General features: G+C 37.6%; 4 protein-coding genes across 4 annotated transcripts; all 4 read right to left on the bottom strand.

Moving 5' to 3' along the window:
* Positions 1-22: 22 nt before the first annotated feature.
* GCK72_000153 (uncharacterized protein) lies at positions 23-6,109 on the bottom strand (the record flags this gene model as incomplete). The annotated part of the gene is made up of 8 exons (XM_003093290.2): positions 23-154; positions 1,257-1,416; positions 1,773-1,894; positions 2,280-2,476; positions 3,031-3,184; positions 4,247-4,570; positions 5,672-5,777; positions 6,000-6,109. 8 exons carry the CDS (start codon positions 6,107-6,109, stop codon positions 23-25), a joined length of 1,305 nt encoding a protein of 434 aa, XP_003093338.2.
* Positions 6,110-7,783: 1,674 nt separating this feature from the next.
* Positions 7,784-9,957, bottom strand: GCK72_000152 (uncharacterized protein; the record flags this gene model as incomplete). The annotated part of the gene is made up of 3 exons (XM_003093314.2): positions 7,784-7,854; positions 8,877-9,084; positions 9,916-9,957. 3 exons carry the CDS (start codon positions 9,955-9,957, stop codon positions 7,784-7,786), a joined length of 321 nt encoding a protein of 106 aa, XP_003093362.2.
* Positions 9,958-10,944: 987 nt separating this feature from the next.
* On the bottom strand, positions 10,945-16,198 carry GCK72_000151 (uncharacterized protein; the record flags this gene model as incomplete). Its single annotated transcript, XM_053722300.1, has 7 exons — positions 10,945-11,206; positions 12,295-12,406; positions 12,613-12,732; positions 13,369-13,523; positions 14,280-14,384; positions 15,485-15,621; positions 16,121-16,198. The coding sequence occupies 7 exons, from the start codon at positions 16,196-16,198 to the stop codon at positions 10,945-10,947; spliced, it is 969 nt and encodes a 322-aa protein (XP_053590945.1).
* A 1,048-nt stretch (positions 16,199-17,246) lies between these two features.
* On the bottom strand, positions 17,247-23,227 carry GCK72_000150 (uncharacterized protein; the record flags this gene model as incomplete). Its single annotated transcript, XM_053722299.1, has 5 exons — positions 17,247-17,364; positions 17,943-18,080; positions 18,369-18,538; positions 22,021-22,290; positions 23,114-23,227. 5 exons carry the CDS (start codon positions 23,225-23,227, stop codon positions 17,247-17,249), a joined length of 810 nt encoding a protein of 269 aa, XP_053590944.1.
* Between the last annotated feature and the right edge of the window lie 1,512 nt (positions 23,228-24,739).

Below are 24,739 nucleotides of genomic sequence, written 5' to 3'. Positions count from 1 at the left end.
TGATTTTTGAAAAAGTTTTGATCTACACTTGACACCCGTCGTCGTTTAATGCGAAATCTGAATTCTCGGCGAAATGAATATTGATTAGTTTTCCGTCTCGCGTTGAGTGGTACTCGCCGACACTGTTCCAGCAGCGAGTCTTGTGGGCGGAGATCTGGAAAATGGAATAAAACACAAGTTGTTGAAAAAAACACAAGTTGTTGAAAAAAACACAAGTTGTTGAAAAAAACACAAGTTGTTGAAAAGCACACACACACACGCCCACAAGGTCAATAACACACGATTCTCGATGAAACACAAGTTGTTGAGAATCGAACCACAAATTGTTTTTTTAATAAATATTATTGTGGAAACCCAAAAAGACACGCACACAAGTTGTGGGAACTAGAAACACAAGTTGTGGTAAAAAACACAAGTTGTTGGAAATCGAAAACACAACTTGTGTTTTTTTTTCAACAAATTATGTTTTTTTTCAACAACTTGTGTTTTTTTTCAACAGCTTGTGTTTTTTTTTCAACAGCTTGTGTTTTTTTTCAACAACTTGTGTTTTTTTTTCAACAACTTGTGTTTTTTTTCAACAAGTTGTGTTTTTTTCAACAACTTGTGTTTTTTTCAACAACTTGTGTTTTTTTCAACAACTTGTGTTTTTTTCAACAACTTGTGTTTTTTTTTCAACAAGTTCTGTTTTTTTCAACAACTTGTGTTTTTTTCAACAACTTGTGTTTTTTTTCAACAAGTTCTGTTTTTTTCAACAACTTGTGTTTTTTTCAACAACTTGTGTTTTTTTTCAACAACTTGTGTTTTTTTCAACAAGTTGTGTTTTTTTCAACAAGTTGTGTTTTTTTCAACAAGTTGTGTTTTTTTCAACAAGTTGTGTTTTTTTTCAACAAGTTGTGTTTTTTCAACAAGTTGTGTTTTTTTCAACAAGTTGTGTTTTTTTTCAACAAGTTGTGTTTTTTTCAACAAGTTGTGTTTTTTTCAACAAGTTGTGTTTTTTTTTTCAACAACTTGTGTTTGTTTTTCAACAACTTGTGTTTTTTTCAACAAGTTGTGTTTTTTTCAACAACTTGTGTTCTTTTCAAGAACTTGTGTTCTTTTCAACAATTTGTGTTTTTTATCAACAAATTTTGTTTTTTTCAACAACTTGTGTTTTTTTCAACAACTTGTGTTTTTTTTCAACAAGTTGTGTTTATTTTCAACAACTTGTGTTTTTTTCAACAACTTGTGTTTTTTAATTTTTTTCCCCAAAAACTAACATCACATCTCTCGGGTCCGGGACACAGCATTCCGTGATTCTCGTTTGCCGAATGGAATGTGTAGTACGATTCCTTATAACAATCACTTATCATTTTCGAGTATGTCATATTGATAGGAAGACTTCTTAGATGACGTCGAATCGATGATTTCCAGCTCATTCTGGAAATTTTTTTTGAATTTTTTTCAAAAAAAAGTTTGTAAATGCGCTCTATTGACAATTTAAAAAAAAACATTGTCTGCGTCTCTTATCACATTTACAACTATAAGAGAAAGAAGGAGACGCAGACGACGAGAGTGTCTCGCTGTCTGCGCCCTGTTCCTCTTCCCTCTCTCTCGCCTCCCGGAATTTAAAGGCGCATATCTCAAAAGTGGGCGGAGCTATCAAAAAGTGATCAACTACAAAAATGTAGCTCTTCATTTGATCTACAACATATCAAAAACCTGGATCCATGGCTTTTTACCTAATCCCATACCGCCCTCTTAAAGTTCAATCTCAATAGAGCGCACTTGCTGACCTGTTGAAATCCTTCTCGATCATCTTAATATTCTTATTCGAAATCAATGGTTTTTCTGCGTCCGCGCCAGTTGTTGGGTTGTATTGCGGCACACGTTCGTGATCTACACCCATACCGTCGAGCTGTAATAATTTTTTTTAAAATTTATTGCAAAAAAGTGAAAATTTGATATGTGTCCTTGGGGTCGCATTTTGTTACCAATTGTCCCGAATTTATATTTTTCTTGTAGATCAAACCTAGAGCTACATTTTTCTAGTTGAAAGTTTTTTGATCACTCCGCCCACTTTTGAGATATGCGCCTTTAAAGTGACACTCCTCTTTTCGCACGCTCTCTTGCCTCCCAATCTTTAAAGGCGCATAACTCAAAAGCGGGCGGAGCTATCAAAAAGTTTTCAACAAGAAAAATGTAGCCCTTGACTTGATCTACAAGAAAAATATAAAATTGGGACACCAGGGACAACATGTGACACCAAGGGGACATGTCAAAGTTGAGCGATCTACACAAACCATATCAATGTGTTTCAGATGAGTGATCGAATTGAACGATGCCTCAACCTCCAACTTTTTGAGACTCTTATGTGTCCAATGAATCCACGTATTGTTTACTTTCGACGGGATCGCTATCATTTTTCCAGTCTCCGTCGCCTGTTCGAATTGGATGCTTCGCAAAACGTGCTCTATTGAGAACACGTTGGCACGCTTGTCTGGAAGAGATTCGGGTTACGGTTGGAAAAGTTGGAAAGACGTAAGTTACAGTGGTCTAGGTTACGGTAGCCTTAGCTAAGAACACTGTAAGCTAGGTTATGGTAGGCTTATCTAAGGATACTGTAGACAAAGGTTACGGTAGGCCCCCGAATTACCATACTTGTCAACCGGGCCGGCTCGTAACTCGCGTCAAAATGAATATTATGAGCTGAAAAATATACCAAAATGTAGATCTCGACGAGTTCTATGTCCGTGATCTACTACGGGCCAGATGGCTATTCATTATTGTGCCGCGGGCCGGGCTAGAATGGCTTTTTTTGGCCATTTTCGCGTTTTTTGGCACTTTTTCCCGGCCCGCGGCACATTAACGCGAATAGCCATCCGGCCCGTAGTAGGTCAGGAACATAGAACTCGTCGAGATCTACATTTTGGTATATTTTTCAGCTCATAATATTCATTTTGACGCGAGTTACGAGCCGGCCCGTGTCGGCCCGTTTCGGCCCGGTTGACAAGTATGCGGATTACTGTATTATGTCAAAAAACTACCACTTACACGCCCTCGTCCTCGTATTCTCCTTCGAATACGTGAAATAGGCGACCGTCGGATTCTCGGCGGCCAGAAATCGGAACTCATTCACATAGTTATTGGCCATTCGGGGGATTATCAAGTCGTCCAAGTCGACGAATGCCACGAATTCTGCCGATTCCTGGAAAATTCGAATAAAATACTGAAAAATTGACTTTTCAGCCAAAAAATTGAAGAAAAACGGTCAAAAACGGTGATTTTTGAGTTGGTGGCCTAGAAAATCGAATTTTGGGAAAGTCAGGACACGGACTAGTTTTCATGGCCTAGGATACCAAAACTCGGCCATCTGATGAAAATAGCGTAAAATGATGAAATTGGCTATTTCTGATGGCCTAGAACACTAAAATTTTGGGGAAAGTTTTTTCAAAATTTTTGGGTTTTTGGTGGCCTAACTTTTGCAAAACTTCGGCCACCTTCCATGTTGTCGGTTGAAAACCTTGATGGCCTAGTTTTGGGTTTCTAGGCCATGAAAACCAGTAGGCCACCATATAAATTTCGACGATTTTTACCATTTTTGACCGTTTTTCATCATTTTTTCGCTATTTTTAGTGGATGGCCGAGTTTTGGATTTCTAGGTCATCGAAATTCGACTAGCAAAATATAGTACGTGGTGACCTAGCTTTCCCAAAATTCGGTTTTCTAGGCCACCAACGTGCCAATTTCATCATTTTCTCGCTATTTTCAGTCAATGGCCGAGTTTTGGGGGACTAGGCCATGAAAACTAGTCCGTGGCCTAGCTTTCCCAAAATTTGGTTTTCTAGGTCACCAACTCAAAATCGTCGGTTTTTGGTCGTTTTTCTTCAATTTTTTGGCTAATTTTTTGATTTTTTGAAAATTTTGGGGTGTGGCCTAGGATTTTTAGGATTTTCCTAGGCCATCTGATCAAAACACACGTTATACCGAATCCTAATGGCGTAGATTTCTCAAAATTTGGTTTTCTAGGCCACCATTACGGGGGTTTCCATATTTCCGACTGAAAACCTCGATGGCCGAGTTTTGGGTTTCTAGGCCTTGAGAACCAGTCCGTGGCCTAACTTTTTCAAAATGTGGTTTTCTAGGCCATCAACTCAAAAACGTTGGTTAGACTGTTTCTCTTCAAATTTGTTGGTTTTTTTTCCAGATTTTTTTGAAATTTTGCGGTGTGGTGGCCTAGAAAAAGCTAGGCCACTGTCTCAAAACGAACCTTGTAGCGTAACAAACAATCGGTTTGTGCGGCCGCTTGACTCCTAAACTCGACATTAAGATTCGGATTGAAATCTCGCTCGTCTCGATTCAACAAATTAATTCGATTCCATGGTTTCAGAGTGACGTATCCCTCCACCTCGTAAACTCTCAAAATCTCGAACATCGGTGAGACAACACTTCGAATGTAGAGATGCGCGTGGGCTCCGAATCGTTTGTAGACGTGAAGAGAGACAAGGAGATTCTGCCAGTTTTCTGCGGCGAACAAGGGGGAGATACACATTACGACGGGCACGGGGTCGGTGGACACCACTTCGAATGGGATCTGGAATTTCGTGAAAATCGGTGGAAAATCTGGGTTTTTATGTGAAAATTTGAAGAAAAACGGTCAAAAAACGGTGAATTTTGAGTTGGTGGCCTAGAAAATCAACTTTTATGAAAGTTAGGCCACGGACTGGTTTCCATGGCCTAGGATCCCGAAACTCGGCCATCAATGTTTTCAGTCGGAAAAGAATATGAAAAAAATGAAGAAATTGTCGATTTTGACGCTTGTGGCCTAGAAAACCAGATTTTGAGATGGCTAGGCCACCAACGAGTTTTTCCTCCAAAGCCACAAAAAATTTTTTGACTGGTGGCCGAGTTTTTGCAAAAGTTAGGCCAGAAAATAGTTATAAAAACTGTCAAAAACGGTGAATTTTGAGTTGGTGGCCTAGAAAACCAAATTTTGGGAAAGTTAGGCCACGGACTAGTTTTCATGGCCTAGAAAACCAAAACTCGGCCATCACGATTTTCAGCCGAATTTATGGAGAAAAAACCGTCGAAATTGGCTATGGTGGCCTAGAAAACCCAAATTTTGGGGAAAGTTAGGCCACCGGAATGTTTATGGCCGAATTCTGACGACCTAGGATCCCAAAACTCGGCCATCGACTGAAAACAGTGAAAAATGATGAAATTAGCTATTTTTACGTTGGTGGCCTAGAAAACCAAATTTTGAGAAAGTTAGGCCACCTATCTTTTTTCATTATTTCTATGGGTTTTCTATGGTTTTTTGGAAAATCGGTTTTTTTTTTTTGAAGAATTTCGAAAAAAAATTGGTGGCCGAGGTTTTGCAAAAGTTCGGCCATCGGCGGGTTTTTGTGATTAAACGATCAATCAACGCTAGAAAAACACAAAACTCAAAAAAAAATCGACTGTTCACGAAAAAAAGTCGGTGGCCTAACTTTTGCAAAACCTCGGCCACCAGTTAAATTCGCCGATTCTCCGGATTTTTCCATGTTTTTAAAAAGCTATTTCAGTGTAGTGACCGAGTAGAGTTTCCTAGGCCATCCAATCCGCTGGTGGCCGAGTTTTCACAAAATTTGTTTTTCTAGGCCATCAATCGGTTTTCGACCGAATTTTATCGATTTTTTTCAAAAAAAAAACTCACGGCCGCATGATTTCCTCCCAATGACACAAATAGTAACGATGGATTCAACACAACCTCGGCAGTCGCCGTCATTGCTATCCATTTGCATGCGTCGTGAATCGTAACTCTGAAATTTTGAGATGGTGGCCGAATTTTTCAAGTGGGTAAAGTTAGTCCCCGCGTTCAAAAAAAAATTGCGAAAATGTCAAATTTTCGAACTTCTGGAGATAATTTTTTGATGGCCTAACTTTGTAAAATTAGTGGCCGCGTTCAAAAAAATTTTTCAAAAAATTTTTTTTTCAAAAATTAAAAAAAAAATTTCCCGACCATGGTGGCCTAACTTTCTCACCTCTCCAACTCGGCCACGGCCATGACACGATTCGTGTCATTGATAACCAACAATTCGAGTTGTTTTACGTGTTCCAATACCTCGAAGTCGGCAGTCGCCAGAATGACCATCGACGAATCGCCCAAACTTTTCGACGTGTTATAATAGAAGGCCGAGTAGACGAACACGTCGTACGGGGCCGAGTGAAACACTTCTTGGTTTTCTAGGTCATCTGGGTCCAAGCGTCTGCAATTTGGGGGGCGGTTTTGGGAAAAAATTTGGAAAAAAAACAAAGAAAAATTGTCGATTTTTAGTCATTTTCACCTAAAAAACCATGGTGGCCGAGTTTTGGGTTTCTAGGCCACAAACGTTTTTTTTTGGGTTTTTTGTGGCTTTGGGGGAAGAACTCGTTGCTGGCCTAACTTTCTCAAAATTTGGTTTTCTAGGTCATCTGGATCAAGGCGGCTGGAATTTAGGGGGCGTTTTTTGGGAAAAAATTTGGAAAAAAAACAAAGAAAAATTATCGATTTTTGGTCATTTTCACCTAAAAACCATGGTGGCCGAGTTTCGGGTTTCTAGGCCACCTACGTGAAAAATACTGATTTTTCGATGACATGGTGGCCTAGAAAACGCGAAAACTAGGCCCTCTTAAAAATATCGATTTTTGTAATTTTTCCCTAAAAACCATGGTGGCCGAGTTTTGTATTTTTAGGCCACCAGCGTGCCGAAAATATGGAAAAACTGTCGAAATTGGCTAGGGTGGCCTAGAAAACCAAATATCTGGAAAGTTAGGCCACGGAGGGTTTCAAAATTTTTTGGTGGCCTAACTTTTGCAAAAACTCGGCCACCAGTCAAAGTTACAAAATTTTTCGATTTTCACCCTTATAGAACAGAACAACCTCGGTGGCCGAATTTTGGGTTTCTAGGCCACCAACGATTCTTTGTGATTTTTGTAGCTTTTTGGAGGTTTCTAGGCCACCAAAACTCGGCCACAATCATTCCAGTGGCCTAGCTTTCCCAAAATTTGGTTTTCTAGGCCACCAACGTCAAAAATAGCAAATTTCATTATTTTCTCGCTATTTTCAGTCAATGGCCGAGTTTTGGGGGACTAGGCCATGAAAACTAGTCCGTGGCCTAGCTTTCCCAAAATTTGGTTTTCTAGGCCACCAACTCAAAAATCACCGTTTTTGGCCGTTTTTCTTCAATTTTTCGGCTAAAAATGCCATTTTTTTCAATTTTTACCGAATTTTTGCTCCTCAACTCACACAAACTGTAATAAAAGTGCGGCAACAAAAAATAAGAATGAGAAAAAGAAGACGACGGAGAGAATCGACGGAATTATTCGTGGAAGCATATTTGTGTCTCAGGTGAACAAAAATCGAAAAATGAAACAAAAGGGGAAAGAAGTGCGCCGTGCGCCGCGCGGGTTGCCCTGTCACGTCTTCTAATCGCCGCCACGGATCTTCTGAAGACGTCAGGAAGATTCTGATGATGTACTAGGGGATAGTCAGTGGGGAGGGGGGACGTTTTCATTTTGGCGAAAAATTTAAAAAAACGATCAAAAAGTGTCATAAAACAGCGAAATTACGTCTGAAAATGGCAAAAAATCGATTTTTTGCCTTTTAAACGGTTAATATATAAGTTATGGGTAAATAGAACATGATAGGGGGTCGATTTTAAGGAAAAAACGGGAATTTTAGGACCAAAAATCCATAAAAATCAGCAGAAAACGGAGCTGGCGGAAGGCGGGGAGAAGAAGAAGAACACGAATTGAGATATAAGAAACGAGAGAGAGAGAGAGAGAATTAGATTGCGATGGCGAAGACGTAGACGATTGCCAACATGGTTTTCGCTTCCCATCGGTACATGTACGAGACTGAAAATATTTTCAAATTTAAAAGGTTTTTCAGATTTTTCAGTCGAAAATTTGAAGAAAAACGGTCAAAAACGGATGAAAATGGTAATTTTTGAGTTCGTGGCCTAGAAAACCAAATTTTGGAAAAGTTCGGCCATGGATTTGTTTTCGTGGCCTAGGATCCCAAAACTCGGCCATCAAGGTATTACGCCGAAAATATGTGAAAAACGGGCGAAATTGACAATGATGGCCTAGAAAATCAAATTTTGAGAAATCTAGGCCACGTACTAGTTTCAGGTGGCCGAAGTCTGATGACCTAAGATTCCAAAACTCGGCCATCGAGTGAAAATAGTGAAAAATGGTGAAATTGGGTATTTTTGACGTGGGTAACCTAGAAAATCAAATTTTGAGAAAGTGAGGCCACCGACCTTTTTATTGGTTTTCTGTGGTTTTTGGGAAAATCAGAGAATTTCTATAAAAGATTGGTGGCCGAGGTTTTGCAATAGTTCGGCCACCACCGGTTTTTGAAGTCTTTTTTCAGAATTCATGAAAGAAACGAAAAATCAATGCTCGAAAAGCACAAAACTTGAAAAAATCTGAAAAAATCTACTTTTCCGAAAAAAAGTTGGTGGCCTAACTATCGCAAAACCTCGGCCACCGGTCAAAATCAACAATTTTCTTTGATTTTTGACACTTTCAGAGCATAAAAACAAGTGAAATTCTTGAAAAAAACTGTTGAAAACCCAAAAATCAAAAAAAAAAGTTGGTGGCCTAACTTTTGCAAAACCTCGGCCACCAGTCAAATTCGCTGATTTTCCGGGGTTTTTTTTCTGATTTTCAAGGTACTTCAGTGCGAGCAGAGTTTCCTAGGCCACCCAATCCGTTGGTGGCCGAGTTTTCGCAAAATTTGGTTTTCTAGGCCATCAAATCGAAAACGTCGGTTTTTGACCGAATTTCTTCGATTTTTCTCATTTTTTCACCTAAAACACGTAATTTTTCCAGTAAAAACCCAAATTTTCCCCCGATTTTCGCCGTAAACTCACAATCGGTGACCTTATTCCAGTAGGAAATGGTGCTAACATTCAGTCCGGAACCGCTGGAAATTTGCAAAAACGACGAGGTGACGACGTATTTGTACGGTTTGCCGGCGGCGACCAACTTCTTCGTTATCTGCTCGACGGCCTTCTGATTCCATTGGACACTGTCTTTGTGGGTGTATGTCGCGTTCGCACCAACCGTCTCGTCGAGAACCTGAAAATTGGGATTTTATGGGGAAAAATGTTTTTTTTTTAAATGAAAATCACGATTTTTATATATTCAGGTCGAAAAACTCAAAAACTTTAGAAAATTTGAGAAAAAACGGGCAAAAACCAACGTTTTGAGTTGGTGGCCTAGAAAACCAAATTTTGCGAAAACTCGGTCACCGGGGGATTGGTGGCCGAGGTTTGACGGCCTAGAAAACCCATTAGCCCTAAAAATAGCTCGAAAATAGCTCAAAAAACAATGCAAAAACAGTGATTTTGACCGGTGGCCGAGTTTTTGCAAAAGTTAGGCCACCAATTTTTTTTCTTCAATTTTCGATTTTTTTTTTTAAGTTTAGGTCCAAAAAAGCGTTTTCTGGTCATTTCCGACAAAAATTGACGTTTTCTGCGTTTTTTTTTTCAGTGAAAAACAACGGTTTTCATGAAAAATTAGAATTTTCCACATTTTTCGAAGTAAAAACCGCAATATCATCTATTTTACTCAAAACTTCTGTAATTTTCTTTGATTTTTCTATAGAAACCATGAAAAATTCAGATTTTTCGATAAAATCTGCGAGAAATCAATGAAATTTCGATTTTTATTGCCAAAAATGTGGAAAATTTCAGATATTTCAGTTGAATTCGAAAAAACGCAGAAAAATTGATGGTTTTAAGCAAAAAACTGCAATTTTCATCGATTTTTTTTGTTGTTTTTTTTGCAGTTTTTCGCTCAAAACCATCAATTTTTCAGTGTTTTTCTCGATTTAAACTGAAAAATCTGAAAATGTTCACATGTCTCTCTGTAAAAATCGATTTTCCCTTCAAACTACAAACTACAAACCTGCTTTATGATCATATGAACATCTTCCTCTGGGAGAGCCATCTTGTTATAATTCGACCGGTGTTATAAACTAAAAATTGGGAAATTTTTCGCTGAAAAAATCTGAAAAAAGCGACAAAAACAGATATTAAACCGATTTGAAACGGTGAAAATCACAAAACAATTTCAAAATTTTCGAAAATTTAAATAATTTATGATTGTGGAACATGGAATGAATAAATAATCGGCGGGGACTAGAGATTTTTAGACACAAAAAGACGGAAAATACTAATCTGGAAGAGAAAATACATTAGGGAGAGGGAGGAAGTGCGCTCCAATGAGAATAGAGTGGTGTAGTCCCCGAGGATAAGAGGAAACTGGATTTTTAGAGTTTTTAAGCGGAATTTTTGACAAAAAACGATGATTTTCGCTATTTTTGACGGAAATCGGGCGTGTTTTCGATGTTTTTAGTTCAAAGCTACTAAAACTCCAGGAAAACATGTAAAAACATACAAAAAAGCGAAAAAAGCAAAAAATAGCCGAAAATCCGACTTGTCCACGAGGAGTACACGGATGAATACTCTACTTTTGCAGTTTTTCGATAAATTTTCGTGAAATTTTCCCGTTTTCGGGCAGTTTTCAGGGAAAACATGCAAAAACATAAGAAAATGCGAAAAACAGCGAAAAATGTAAATTTCCAACTTGTCCACGAGGAGTACACGGAGGAATTTTTGATTTTTTATTGGTTTTGGCGATTTTCAGTGGAAATCCGGTATTTTCAGGGCGTTTTTCAACTTAAAAAGTGAAACACAGCTGAAAATACTTCAAAAACCCCAAAAAACAGGAAAAAATCCAACTTGTCCACGAGGAGTACACGGCGGAATTTTCGATTATTCTTCGATTTTCGTCATTTTTTCTCGTTTTTTTCAATTTTTTTCGCATTTCACATAAACTTTCCTCATTAGAGCACTCATTCACACCTCTAAATTAGAAATCAACGGTTAAAATGGAGAAAATGAAAAATTGAATCGATCGATTATCGATTGATTCTTAAGCCTCCGGCTCAAAATCGACATGAGTCAGACAGTTGCTCAAATCCTTTCCGAGTTCTGGAGTGCCAGCGCACAGCACTTTTCTCGACATGACATCGAACGGAGCGCCCGTCGGATCGGTGACCACGCCCCCCGCTTCGAGGACGATGACGGCGGGCGCGGCGACGTCCCACGCGTGGATACCGTACTCCACGTAGCCGTCACAGCTTCCTTGAGCGACCATTACCATGTTGATGGCAGCCGATCCGAATGAGCGGTGACTGCAAGAAAAAAGTTTAAAAATTTATTAAAAAAAAGGGCGGGGCTCAAATTTTAAGCTCAAAATTGGAATTTTTGGCTTAAGATCGATCTCTAGCAGAGTTTGGCAAATGCGCGCTAATGAGAACTACACCGACATTAAAACGGCAAGTTCGCAAGTGCGCTCCAATGATAAATCTTGATTTTCCGTAATTTTCAAGCGATTTTAAGCCAAATTTGACTGAAAAATCCGTTGAAAAGCGGAAAAATGACTCAATTTTAAGCCACTTTTCCGTTTCTCAACGGATTTTTCAGTCAAATTTGGCTTAAAATCCCTTAAAATGGCGAAAAAACGAGATTGTCCACGTGGACTACACGGCGTTATTACCATTAGAACGTATTTGACAGATTACTAGCTAGGGCGCTTTTGACGCGTTTTCTGCGCTGTCGTTGAGAAAAAATCCAGCCTGGCGCACCTTTGACGCGATTTTCTAGTTATAATTGATGAACTTGGAACTGGGGCGCCTCTAGCGCGTTTTTTAAAATTCTAATTCTAAAGAGTCTGGCGTTCCGTTGACGCGATTTTCAAGCTCAAATTCATGAAAAACATAGTCGGGGGCGTCTGCAGCGCTTTTTTGAGACGAAAAAAAAAATCGAAAATCTCGACTGTCTGGCGTACTTTTGACGCGTTTCTAAGCAAAAATCCCCAAAAATTGTAATTCTGGCGCACCTTTGACGCGTTTTTGAGCTGCGTATCCACATTTTCATTAGAGCGCACTTTGGAACACATGGCCTAACTTTTCACCATGAGGGAAACCTAGGCCACCAATTAGCTCCATGGCCTAGTTTTCTCTCTTCACCGATTTTTAGGCCACCAAGCGGTTTACTTGTTTTTTATGCTCTGAAAGCGTCAAAAATCAAAAAAAAAGTTGATTTTGATCGGTGGCCGAGGTTTTGAAAAAGTTAGGCCACCAATTTTTTTTCGAATTTTTTCGTGATTTTTCGACCACCAATGGCGTAACTTTCTCCTTTTTTTGGATTTCTAGGCCACAGAGCTCTCCTGGTGGCCTAGTTTTCTCTCTTTGCGAATTCTAGTCCCCCTAGAATTTACCCATGACACTGCTTATCGAACATCACCGCGCGATAGCTGTCGACGAACGATTTCTGCATTATTGGAGATCGAATCGAGCCGAGTTGAAGGATGAGCACACTTTCCGCAATTGCTGGAACACCGATTTGCAGTGAAAATTTGAATTTTTTCAATGAAAAAATGGGCAAAAATGACAAAAAATGGTCAGAAAACGTGCAAAATCCAGTGTTCTCAATGGCGGGAAGTGTGAAAATCCAAATTTTTTTCGATTTTTTTTGGTAAAAAACCGGTTTTTTTCAAAAATTTCAAATTTTTCGTCAAAAAACCGTTTAAACAAACCCTCGCACACCGGCCAACACTTGATTTCGCATGTTTCCTGGGCAATGTCGAGCCAACGATCGCCGAATTGAACTCGGTTGTGAAGGCCGAGTGATTGGCAGAGGACCGCCTTCGAGAGCACTGAGAAATAGGGAAAATTGGGTTTTCTAGGCCACCGATTTTGGGTTTCTAGGCCACGGCCACTATTTTTTCTACTGTGAAAAAATGGAGTTTTTGGGGTGAAAAAGGCCAACAACATTAGAACAAAAATCGCATTTTTTGGGAATTTGGGCCAATTTGGGATTCTAGGCCGCCGAAAGATGGGAACCACGGATCACAGGTTTTCTAGGCCACCGAATTGGAATTCTAGGCCACCAGTTCTACGGCCATCAGTTGAGATATCTAAGATACAAATTTGAAATTTTTATGCCACCAATTTCCGATTTTTAGGCCACCAATTTGGGTTTCTAGGCTACGGCCACTTTTTGGGATCTTAGGCCATTGATTTGGGATTCTAGGTCATCGGGTTTTCTAGGCCACGGCCACCATTGTTAGGGTTCTAGGCCACCACCACCAATTCATGAGATTGAAAACGCGCTCCAACGAACTTTTGCCGCTAAATATGAAATTTTGAGTAAAAATTTCAAAATTCGCGCCTCGGGGTTCAATGGAGCGCAATTGCAGCCAATTTTCAACCAAAAAACTCAAAAATTGACATTTTCTGTGCAAAAAAAAGGTGAAAATGGCACTCAAAAATTCGAATTTCCGCCGACTAACATTGATTTTTGGAAGCTCGAATGGGGAATCCATTCTTGAATGCTCCTTTTCCCACTTGTCCCAAATAGAGTTCATTCGTTATCGGATTGTAGACAATTCCAGCGCGAAGCTTCTTTCCGATCGCCAATCCGACGCAGATCGCAATCATTGGGATTCTGAATTGATTGAGAATTTTAGAGTGAAAAATTGAGAAAAATACACAATTTTTGAGTGAAAAATGATTGGAAAGGTCAATTTTCAAGCCAAAAATACCATTTTTGAGTGAAAAATGAATCAAAAAACCAATTTTCAAGGAAAAAAATGCAATTTTTAAGTTTAAAATTTTAAAGGGAATTTTAAACCCAAAATTTGAGACTTTCAGTGAAAAAGGGTCACAAGGTGCAGTTTCAAGCCAAAAATCCATTTTTGTGAAAAACAGCTGAAAAAGTGAATTTTCAATCCACAAATGCAATTTTTGAATGAAAAATAGCTCAAAAAGTACAGTTTGAAGCCAAAAATTCATTTTTAAGTGAAAAATGGTTTTAAAAAAGTGAATTTTCAAGCAGAAAACGCAAATCTTAAACGAAAAACGGTTCGAGGTAAATTTTTAAGCCAAAAATTCAATTTTTAGTCGAAAATGACTCCAAAATTCCGTTCTTCAACCTACAAAGACTAATTTCGAGTAAAAAATGAGGAAAAAAGTGAATTTTCAACCCAAAAATCCATTTTTTGTGAAAAACGGCTGAAAAAAGTCAATTTTCAAGCAAAAAATGCACTTTTTCAGTGGACAATAGTTCGAAAAGTGAATTTCCAAAGCAAAAAATACAATTTTAAGTGAAAAACGGCTCGATAAGTCTATTTTCAAGCGAAAAATCCATTTTTGAGTGAAAAAAAGTGAATTTTCAAGCCAAAAATGCACATTTTCTGCTCACCGATGCACAAAATTGGTGGTTCCATCGATCGGATCGATAATCCACGTCGGCGCATCGGTCCATTCGATTTTGGCGCCACCGGCGACAGATTCCTCGCCAATGAATCTGAAAATAATCAATTTTAATGGTGAAAACGCGTCAAAAGGTGCGCCAAAGCACAGAAATTCTCATTTTTATTCTAATTTTGGCGTTTTCCACCCCTCTCCCTCCAATTTTTCACAGTCGAACGACTTCTCCAGTTACCATGGCGACACACAGCATACATATGCTGTTCTCTCCCTCTTTTCGTCGTTTTATACACGTCTGGCGCACCTTTGCCGCGCTTTTTAAGTTAAAGTTCATGAAAATGAAGGCTGGGGCACTTTTGACGCGTATCTGAGCAAAAATTATAAAAATTGCAATTCCGGCGCACCTTTGACGCGTTTTTAAGCAAAAATTCTAAAAATTGCAATTCTGGCGCACTTTTGGCGCGTTTCTAAACAAAAATTCCAAAAATTGTAAATCTGGCGCACTTTTGACGCGTTTTCCATGTTAAAGTTCATGAAAATGGAGGCTGGGGTGCCTTTGACGCGTTTTTAAGCAAAAATTCTAAAAATTGCAATTCTGGCGCACTTTTGGCGCGTTTCTGAACAAAAATTCCAAAAATTGTAAATCTGGCGCACTTTTGACGCGTTTTTAAGCAAAAATTTCAAAATTGCAATTCTGGCGCACCTTTGACGCGTTTTTAAGCAAAAATTCTAAAAATTGCAATTCTGGCGCACTTTTGGCGCGTTTCTAAACAAAAATTCCAAAAATTGTAAATCTGGCGCACTTTTGACGCGTTTTCCATGTTAAAGTTCATGAAAATGGAGGCTGGGGTGCCTTTGACGCGTTTTTAAGCAAAAATTCTAAAAATTGCAATTCTGGCGCACTTTTGGCGCGTTTCTGAACAAAAATTCCAAAAATTGTAAATCTGGCGCACTTTTGACGCGTTTTTAAGCAAAAATTTCAAAATTGCAATTCTGGCGCACTTTTGACGCGTTTTCCATGTTAAAGTTCATGAAAATGGAGGCTGGGGTGCCTTTGACGCGATTTTCAAGCTCAAGTTTATAAAAAACTGAATTTAAAGTAAAATTATTTACTTTTTTAATAAAATTCTTTTTTTTTTCACTAAAATAATCCGAATTTTCACTTTTCGAGCAAAAATTTCCAAATTTTCGCCGTACCGATGCCCTTTGAATCTGTCGGATAGACCCTGAATAAGAAGTTTCTCGACTGCTTGATCCGTTTCCGTCACCAAATCGGTATTCGATAATTTCGTCTCCACTTTACTTTCAGCCGAGTCGAATGCGGTGCGGACGAGCTGGAAATTGAGAATTTTTCAACGAAAATTAGCTGAAAAATCGGTTTTAAAGTAATTTTTGTCGAAAAATGGTCAAAAGCATGAATTTTTCTGTTAAAAATCAGTGTCAAAACTTCATTGAAAATTATCTTTATAAAATTGGAGGCTGGCGCACGTTCGACGCGATTTTCAAGTTATGATTAATGAAATAAAGGAGCTGGGGCGCCTCCAGCGCGTTTTCTAAAATCAATTTTCGGAGTCTGGCGTTCCTTTGACGCGAGACGCGACTTTCAATTTATGAAAAACTTAGCTGGGGCACCTTTGACGCGTTTCGAAGCAAAAAAATCCAAAAATTGTAATTCTGGCGCACTTTTGACGCGTTTTTAAGAGAAAAATCCAAAAATTGTAATTCTGGCGCACTTTTGACGCGTTTTTGAGCGAAAATTCAGCAAAAAATCCGATTTTTCATAAAAAATATCGAAAAACGCCGTTTTTGCTCCATTTTTAGCCCTATACTAACCGTTCCCGCCTTCTTAACCAATTCGATGGCAAAGTCGACAAAGACTTGTTCTTCCTCGTGAACCGGCTCGAATACCATCTGGAATAATGAATTTGATGAAAAATTAATGAATAGTGAAAATTCGGGGAAAATGATGAAAAATTAAGGTTTTGATGTGGAAAATGGGGATTTTTAATCGGAAAAATGAAAAAAAAGAGGTCGGTAGATCAAACGTGTATGATAGGTCAAATATTGAAAAACTCGAAATTCATAATGGAAAATGCTGCATTTTTCCAATAAAATGGATAAAAAACGTGGATTTTAACCGGTAAAATTCAAAATCTTATGTTTTTTTTTTCTCAAAAATGGTAATTTTGGCTCGAAAATGCTCATTTTTATCAAATTTCGGCGTTTGCCACCCATAAACATCTCTTTTTTGGGAACCTGGAAAAAATGTGAATCTCTAAGCAAAAACTTGGAAAAATAAGCTAAAAACTGATTTTTTCACTATCAAAAGCAAAAAAACCGACATTTAAGCGAAAAATAACTCTGAAAACGGGAATTTTTACCATTTTTCAAAAGAAAAAGTTGATTTTCTACCGAAATCTAGGAAAACTAACAGAGTGTGCATTTTCCGGGTGAAAAACGAAAAAAAAAAAAAGGAAAATTCAGAGAATTTTCGGGAAAAATAGACTATAAACAGGAAAAAATAATGATTCCGGCGCAAAAAAGAGCAAAAATTGCTCCAAAAAGGCAAAAAAAACGAGCAGAAATCCATTAAGGGCGCGGGGGCGCCCTTGAGAAGGGGACGACGAGAGAGTGTGTGAGAGTGGGGAGACGCAGAGAAATAGAGAGAAAGAGAGAGAAAGACACGCAGAAAGAGAGAATTCGAGAAGGAAAATGTGATAAGAGAAAAGAGAAAAGATATTTACATTTGGAATGAAATGAATCATACCAATCAGAGAGAGAGAGAGGAAGGAATTATGATGAGAAAATAATTGTTTATTTATTTAAATGTAAATAAATAATTTTAAATTTTATAACAAAGATATCAAATTTTTATAAACTAAGAGAAATCGTGCAAAAATGGCAAGAAATCGTGTGGATTTTATGGGAAAAATGGCATTTTGTGCCATTTTCAGAATTCTCATCCGAAATAAACCAAATCGACGTGCTCTCTCCACTTCTTCCGCTCGATGATTCTCTCCAAATCGCCGTGTGTCAAGTCTAATTTGACACAAACGATTAGTGGCGGCTTCGCGGTTCTGGAAAGAGGGAAAAGAGCATACTTGCAAAATATCGGCCCGGCCCGGTCGGCCCGGAGTCAAAAAATGAGCACAATTTTTCACAAAATTTTTTGAAATTTTCATCAAAAATAGTCAAAAATCTTATGTACACTTGAGTTTTATCGATATGTAAAACATAGTGGAAAATTCGACTTTTTTGCGAAAAAATCAAAAAAAATTCAAATTTTCAAGTTTTTGTATTAGCCGAGCAAATTCGTTACAACTGCGCCCCACCGCAAACGAGAGAATATCGGTGAGAGACGCAGATTTTTTTCTCGCGCCAACAATTATTTTCACAGTTTTTGACCTATTTTCACTATTTTTTCGAAAGTTTTTATGTAATTTGTTCTTAAAAACAGCGAAAATAGGTCAAAAATGGTAGAAATATTTGTTCGCGCGAGAAAAAATTCTGCGTCTCTCACCGATACTCTCTCATTTGCGGTGGGGCGCAGTTGTAAGAGGGGGTGGGCCGCTAATACTGTGACCCGGCCCGTTACAAGTAAAGAGGGTTAGTCTTACAATTGCACTGAATAACATTCATCTTCTTGAAAACCTACTCAATATTGACAATCGGCACTTTATGAGTGACAATTCTCTGTTTTTCATCGAATTCCTCATGAATTCCTCGCCCGATTTTCGATTCGTCAATATCACAAAACTCTCGTACTTTCAGCTTCTCATCATCGTCTAGACATCTGGAAATCGTGATTTTTGTGCTGAAAATGTGAATTTTCCCTCTAAAAATCAATTTTCCGGTAACAAAATGTCATTTTTCGCTATAAAAACGCTCAAAACCCATTTTTTCTGTCCAAAATGTCATTTTTAGTGCTGAAAATCGTTTCAAATGCGAATTTTTACTGTAAAACATCATAATTCAGGCAGAAAAGTGTCATTTTTGGCATTAAAAATGAGGTTTTCAGTGATTTTTGGCTTAAAAATGTCATTTTTCGCTTTAAAACCCCATTTTCAGTCATAAAACGGACTTAAAAAGTCGTTTTCCCTGCTTCCCAGCACTCCAAATCGTGAATTTATCCCATTTCGCAATGTATTGCTCTTTGAGTCGTTTCAGACGGAAATTCCAGATGGTTTGTTCGGTGACACTATGAGATGCACAATCCGGATGATAACGGTACATCACCACGTCTTCAGGGACCTGGAAATTTGAATTTTTATGATTTTGGAGTGGTAAATCGGTGAAAAACTTTGAAAAGTTGTCTTAAAATCACATTTTTCACCGACAAAACGACTTTTTTCGGATTTTCAAACATAAAAATGTCAAAATTCCAGAAAAACAACAGAACTTGAGTCAGAAAATGCGAAAAAGCCTAAAAATCAGAGTTGCAACGGGCCGGGCCGGGCCGGGCCGAAATCAGAATTTCTCCGGCCCGGATTTTCAGTACTAAAAAAATTCAACTTTTTTTTTTCGAAAATTTTCCGATTTTTTTGGGAAAAAATTTTTAAAGGGGGACACAACTAGTTCTAAATTGAGGGTTTTTTATATGAATCGATTCTGAAAGTGAGGGAAAAGATACATTTCTTTTGGTTTCATGTCTGAAAATGTGTCTAAAGCGAGTTATGAGACCTCAAAATGTCAAAAATCGATGCTAGTCGTGCATATTTTAGTACATTTCAATAGAATTTCTCCTCGTCCTACACGTGAAAGCAATATTTTCAAAAATTGTCAAGAAAATATTCGAAAAATGAACATTTATGAATGCATTTCACGTTCAGACGAGTAGAATTTCTATTGAAATGTACTGAAAATATGACGACGGGGAGCGATTTTTTGGAATTTTGAGGTCTCATATTACCCATCCGCCGGTGGCTGACCACTCGCTCAAAGTTCGGCCCGGGGACGCGGAGTGGGTCTCGACGCGACTACCGTAGTATAAAACTTTTTTATGGCGAAAGTACGGTCAAGAGCCGCCGTTAATCGAAATTCCGCAACGAGACCCACTCCGCGTCCCCGGGCCGAACTTTGAGCGAGTGGTCAGCCACCGGCGGATGGGTAATAACTCGCTTAAAGGCGTATTGTGGTCTGTTGTGATGTTTTCAAATTATAATGTATGAGTTTCGGCGAGTTTATTTTCATAGTTCAAGAATTTTTCAATTCGGTCCACAACCCGCTGAGAGCGAGAGCCGGAAAGTTTGGTCATTGAAAGGGTCGCAGAAAATTGGGGGCCGTGGCCTAGAAATTCGACTTCGAAAAAGTTGATTTTTTGAATTTTGACGGTATTTTCGATTATTTTTGTTGTATTTCTTCAATAATTTCCATAGAAAACGGCAAATATTGATAGAAAAACACTAAAAACTATCGAAAATAACGCCAGAAATAGCAGAATACTGAAAAAAACCAACGGATAGTTTGGCCAGCGAGAATTTTCTAGAAATTTTACTTCTGTAAAGTAGTTTTTTCAGTATTCTGCTATTTCTGGCGTTATTTTCGATAGTTTTTAGTGTTTTTCTATCAATATTGCCGTTTTCTATGGAAATTATTGAAGAAATACAACAAAAATAATCGAAAATACCGTCAAAATTCAAAAAATCAACTTTTTCGAAGTCGAATTTCTAGGCCACGGCCCCCAATTTTCTGCGACCCTTTCAATGACCAAACTTTCCGGCGCTCGCTCTCAGCGGGTTGTGGACCGAAAATTCTTGAACTATGAAAATGAACTCACCGAAACACATACATTATAATATGAAAACATCACAACAGACCACAATACGCCTTTAAAACTGATTTTTTATATTCTTGAGAAAAAATTTGGAAAATTTTCAGACAAAAAAATTATAGAGAAAAAAATTCAAAAATTCAAATTCGGGTCGACCGGGCCGGGCCAGCCCGGAATTTTGCAAGTATGCTAAAAATTGTAAAAATTGGGGAAAAATGGAATTTTCGCGTCAAAAAATGCTGAAATTCTTATTTTTCTGATCGAAAATTCGTTTTTCAGTCCATTTTCAGCCACAAATTCCTTCTTACTTGATTTTTGAACTTTCTGGACTCCAAAATCAGATTTTTGCTCTAAAATTGAGTTTTGAGCTCAGAAATGGCTTTTCTGAACATTTATTATTATTTTTGGAGCAATTTTGGTCTAAAAACGTGTAAAAATTGCAATTTATAGCTGAGAATCACATTTTACCCCGAAAAATAACATAAAATGTGTCAAAACATGTCAGTTTTCAGCAATTTTAAGGTAAAAACACATATTTTTCGACCTTTCGGACTTCAAAAATGTTAATTTCGCTCTGAAATTACTATTCTGGGCAAATTTCCGACATTTTTCGGCTAAAAATGAGAAAAAACTCGATTTTATGTCTAAAAATGAGAAAAAACTCGATTTTATGTCTAAAAATGACATTTTTCAGCTCAAAATTCCATCAAAATCCGTCAAAAATGACCTTATCAAAGATGCATTCGTTGACATCTAAACACTTATAGAAGAAATCTAAATCCTCTGGAAATCCATTGGAAACATCTGTCCTGAATCCACCGACACGATCAAATAGCGCTCTACTGATAAACCAAGTGGGCGCGATTAAAGGGGGTCCGTGTGATGTGTACACTTGAGTCTTTATCTGTTCTCCTTTTATCGAATTCGCCCATTTCGTGTAGCGACTCGTCGAGTTTTCAGGAAATCGATGGAATTGACCGCCTGGAATGAGCAAAACTTGAGGAAAATCATTGCAAGTGAAGACCGGGAAACCCGAAATTCGGAAAATTAAACGAAGCTCAAATTTTGCCGTATTTTAGCCCTCATAATGGAAGAAATATGTATTTTCATCTGAAACTGTAAAAATGTCCGCAAAAACTGATTTTAAGCGACTTTCAGCTACAAATCGGTTAATTATCGCCACAAAATCACGATCACAGATTTTCCAGACGCTAATTTTAGTTTATTCAGTAAAAATCCTGATTTCTCTGACACAAATTAAGAAAATATGGGCTAGAAATCGGAAAGTTAGTACATTTTTATATTCTTTTGATTTCACTGTTTTTTCTGGTGTTTAGATACAAGAAAACCAGCTAAAACTGAGAAATGTGACGTAAGTTGTATGTGCCTTTAACTTTGTCATAGACATAAAACTCATCATATCTCCCATTATAGTGTACTTTCAGCTCATTACACTGAGTTTGAAGGGAGTTACGTCACATTTCTCAGTTTTAGCTGGTTTTCTTGTATCTAAACACCAGAAAAAACAGTGAAATCAAAAGAATATAAAAATGTACTAATTTTCCGATTTCTAGCCCATATTTTCTTAATTTGTGTCAGAGAAATCAGGATTTTTAGTAGAAAAACTACTAAAATTAACGTCTGGAAAATCTGTGATCGTGATTTTGTGGCGATAATTAACCGATTAGTATTTGCACGGCACGCTTCTTACAACCGCGCTCTATCGAAACCGCGAGAAAATTGTGTGCGAAAATGAGAGACTCAGAGAAAACGAGACATTTTTCAAGGGGATTTCGGTGGAGCGCAGTTGTAACAGCTGTGTTGAGCTAATAGCTGAAATTCAAAATCATCTTTTCCAGATATTTTTCAAAGTTTCAGATGAAAAAGACAACTTTCACCTATTATAAGGGCTAAATTTCGAAAATCTTGAGAGAAACCGTATAAATCTACTCGATTCACCTACAAAAACAAGATCATCACTGGATTTCGAAAGCCGCCTCGCCATCTCCAACTGACATCTGATTCTATCAGGAGTGCTGACGTCATCTGCATCATTAAAACACAAATAACGCCCCCGAGACGAACGGACTGCACAATCTTTCGCCGCACCGACGCCTCCTGGTTGAGAGACATGAGAAACGACTACTTTCATACCGAGTTCCTCGAATTCCAGACGGGAATTCTCGAGGATTCGGACAGTGTCGTCCAAAGATCCGTCATCGGCTAGACAGATCTGGAAATTGGGGAGTTTTTGATGGAATTTTGATGATTTTAGGCCATTTTTTGAGTTTTTTGGAGCTTTTTTGTCAAAAATTGTCAGTTCTATGAAAAAACTCAAAATCCCTGAAAAATTCCCATAAAGCGCGAATTTTCAGACTCAAAAAATGGTCAAATTGTGATCATGGCCGAACTTTTCCGTTTGGGGTTCTAGGCCAGCGATCTTAAGTCGCAGAAACCGCTGGCCTAGAAACCCAAACAGAAAAAAATCGGTCATGATCACAATTTGACCATTTTTTGGGTCTGAAAATTCGCGCTTTATGGGAATTTTCCAAGTTTTTGAGCGTTTTCATAGGAATTTTCATATTTTTCTACTACAAAAATCTAAAAAAATGATTTAAGCTGAAATATTAAATTTTGATTTATATTCAATGCTTTTCGAGTCAAAAACTCATTAAAAACTGTCAAACTTGAGATTTTTCAAAAAATTTGACAGTTTTTGGGTAATTTTCTCATTTTTTGTCATTTTTTTCACTGAATTCGGAAAATGTTCGTTTGCTTTCATCAAAAACCAAAATTTTTAGCTGATTTTTCTAATTTTTTGGACTAAAATCAAAATTAAGACAATTTTACCATTTTCCTATCCATTTTTGCGATTTTAAGCATTTTAAGCTTCTGAAAATGCTGATTTTCACACTTTTAACTATATTTTTCATTCAAAACCAGTTAAAACTTCCCAAAATCTACTTTCCCACCGATCTTATCTCAATTTTCTCACGATTTGCCTAATCCCTACCCTTCCCTGACCCATTTTTATTGATTTTTCCACCTGTTCACACCTCAATTCTCGCATTCTCGACAGCCGTTTGTGCCAAGAGACCATTCAACGTCTCCCGCAAGAATTTCTCCGCATTCCGTGCGGGAATAATTACAGAAACGTCGTATTCATACATTTTTCCGGCTGAAAAATCGATTTTTCAAGTTTTTAGACCGAAAAATTGCGAAAAGTCGCTGAAAACGGGCGGAAATTCGATTTTCAGTGACGAAAAATATTCAAAATTCGTTGAAAAAATAAACTGCACGCGGTACGACACTCCGATGTTCCGTATGTCTGCGTCTCTCGCTTTTACACACTCTCTCGCCGTCTCTAGCGTCCGTTTATTCTCCGCCGTTTTCCATCGTTTTTCAAGTTTTTAAATTATTTTTTTTTGTGTTTTCGATTAAAAAACGAATAAATTATTGATTTCTATCTCAAAATTCAGAATTCCAGACCAAAAAATCAATAAATCTAGTCGCTGCCCCATATCGATGCTCAATCACACATTTTGCTCATTCCTGCCGTGAAAATTGTTGAAAAAGGGTCAAAATTATCGATTTAAGGAGAGAAAACCGGAAAGGTAGGCGGTTTGTATGGAAAAAACAGAGGAAAATTAAGAAAAATTAAATTTGAAGCTTGAAAAAATCCAATTTTTGAATTTAAAATGTGATTTTTCTGCTGGGAAACTTGTTTCTAGGCAATCCAGAGTCGAAAAAATGCTTAAAACTAGCTGAAAATACCCAAAAATATGGTTTTTCATCAACTTTTCACACTTTTTGTGTAATTTCCAAAAATTCAATTTCAAACTGAAAAATGCGATTTTCGGGTTGAATAAGTGATTTTTGGGTATTTTGCAGTCAAAAAATCATTTAAAATTGCCGAAAAACTGCCAAAAAGGGATTTTTTCAACGTTTTTTACATACCAGTGTAATTGCCGATTTTGGAAAATTTTCGACCGAAAAATCCATTTTTGACTGTAAAAACAGTAAATTTAAAAACAGTAAAAAAACAGTAAAATCTCATTTTTTTCGTCAAAATTGAGGGGTAGAATGGAAATTTTCGACATCATATCAAAAAAATGAGAAATTTGGGATGGAAATCAGTATTTTTGACTGAAAAAATCGCTGAAAATTTGGTTTTCGACGTAATTTTGGTGGGAAAATGTTCAAAAACGGAGATTTTTTGGATAAAACCTTAATTTTTTATTACAAATTTGAAAACAGCAATTATTCCAATAGTCTGGCGTTCCTTTGACGCGATTTTCAAGCTCAAATCAATGAAAAACTCAGCTGGGGCACCTGCAGCGCTTTTTTTTTTAACGGAAATTTTAAAAAGCTAGAGCGTCTGGCGCACCTTTGACGCGTTTTCAATTTCATCCGATTTTTCCTGAAAAACCGATGATAAACCCCATTTTTAACCGATTTTTCTTCAAAAAACGCTTCAAAATCCGATTTTTTGTTTAAAAAATCTTCTTTGAACCCTAAATTCATTGAAAAAAGCTCAAAAAATAGTTGAAACCCGTCATTTTCAACCGAACTAGTAGATTTTTCTCAAAAAAAAAGCCATTTTTCTTCCAAAAACCGTTTTTTTTTTTCGCTATAAAAAGCTTTTCCCGGAAATCCCTTGAAAAAAACCCAAAAATAGCAGA

Source organism: Caenorhabditis remanei, chromosome I (genome assembly GCF_010183535.1).
Source record: "Caenorhabditis remanei strain PX506 chromosome I, whole genome shotgun sequence".
NCBI lineage: Eukaryota > Metazoa > Nematoda > Chromadorea > Rhabditida > Rhabditidae > Caenorhabditis > Caenorhabditis remanei.
Note: the sequence above shows the minus strand (reverse complement) of the source record. Positions and strands in the feature narration are given on the sequence as shown.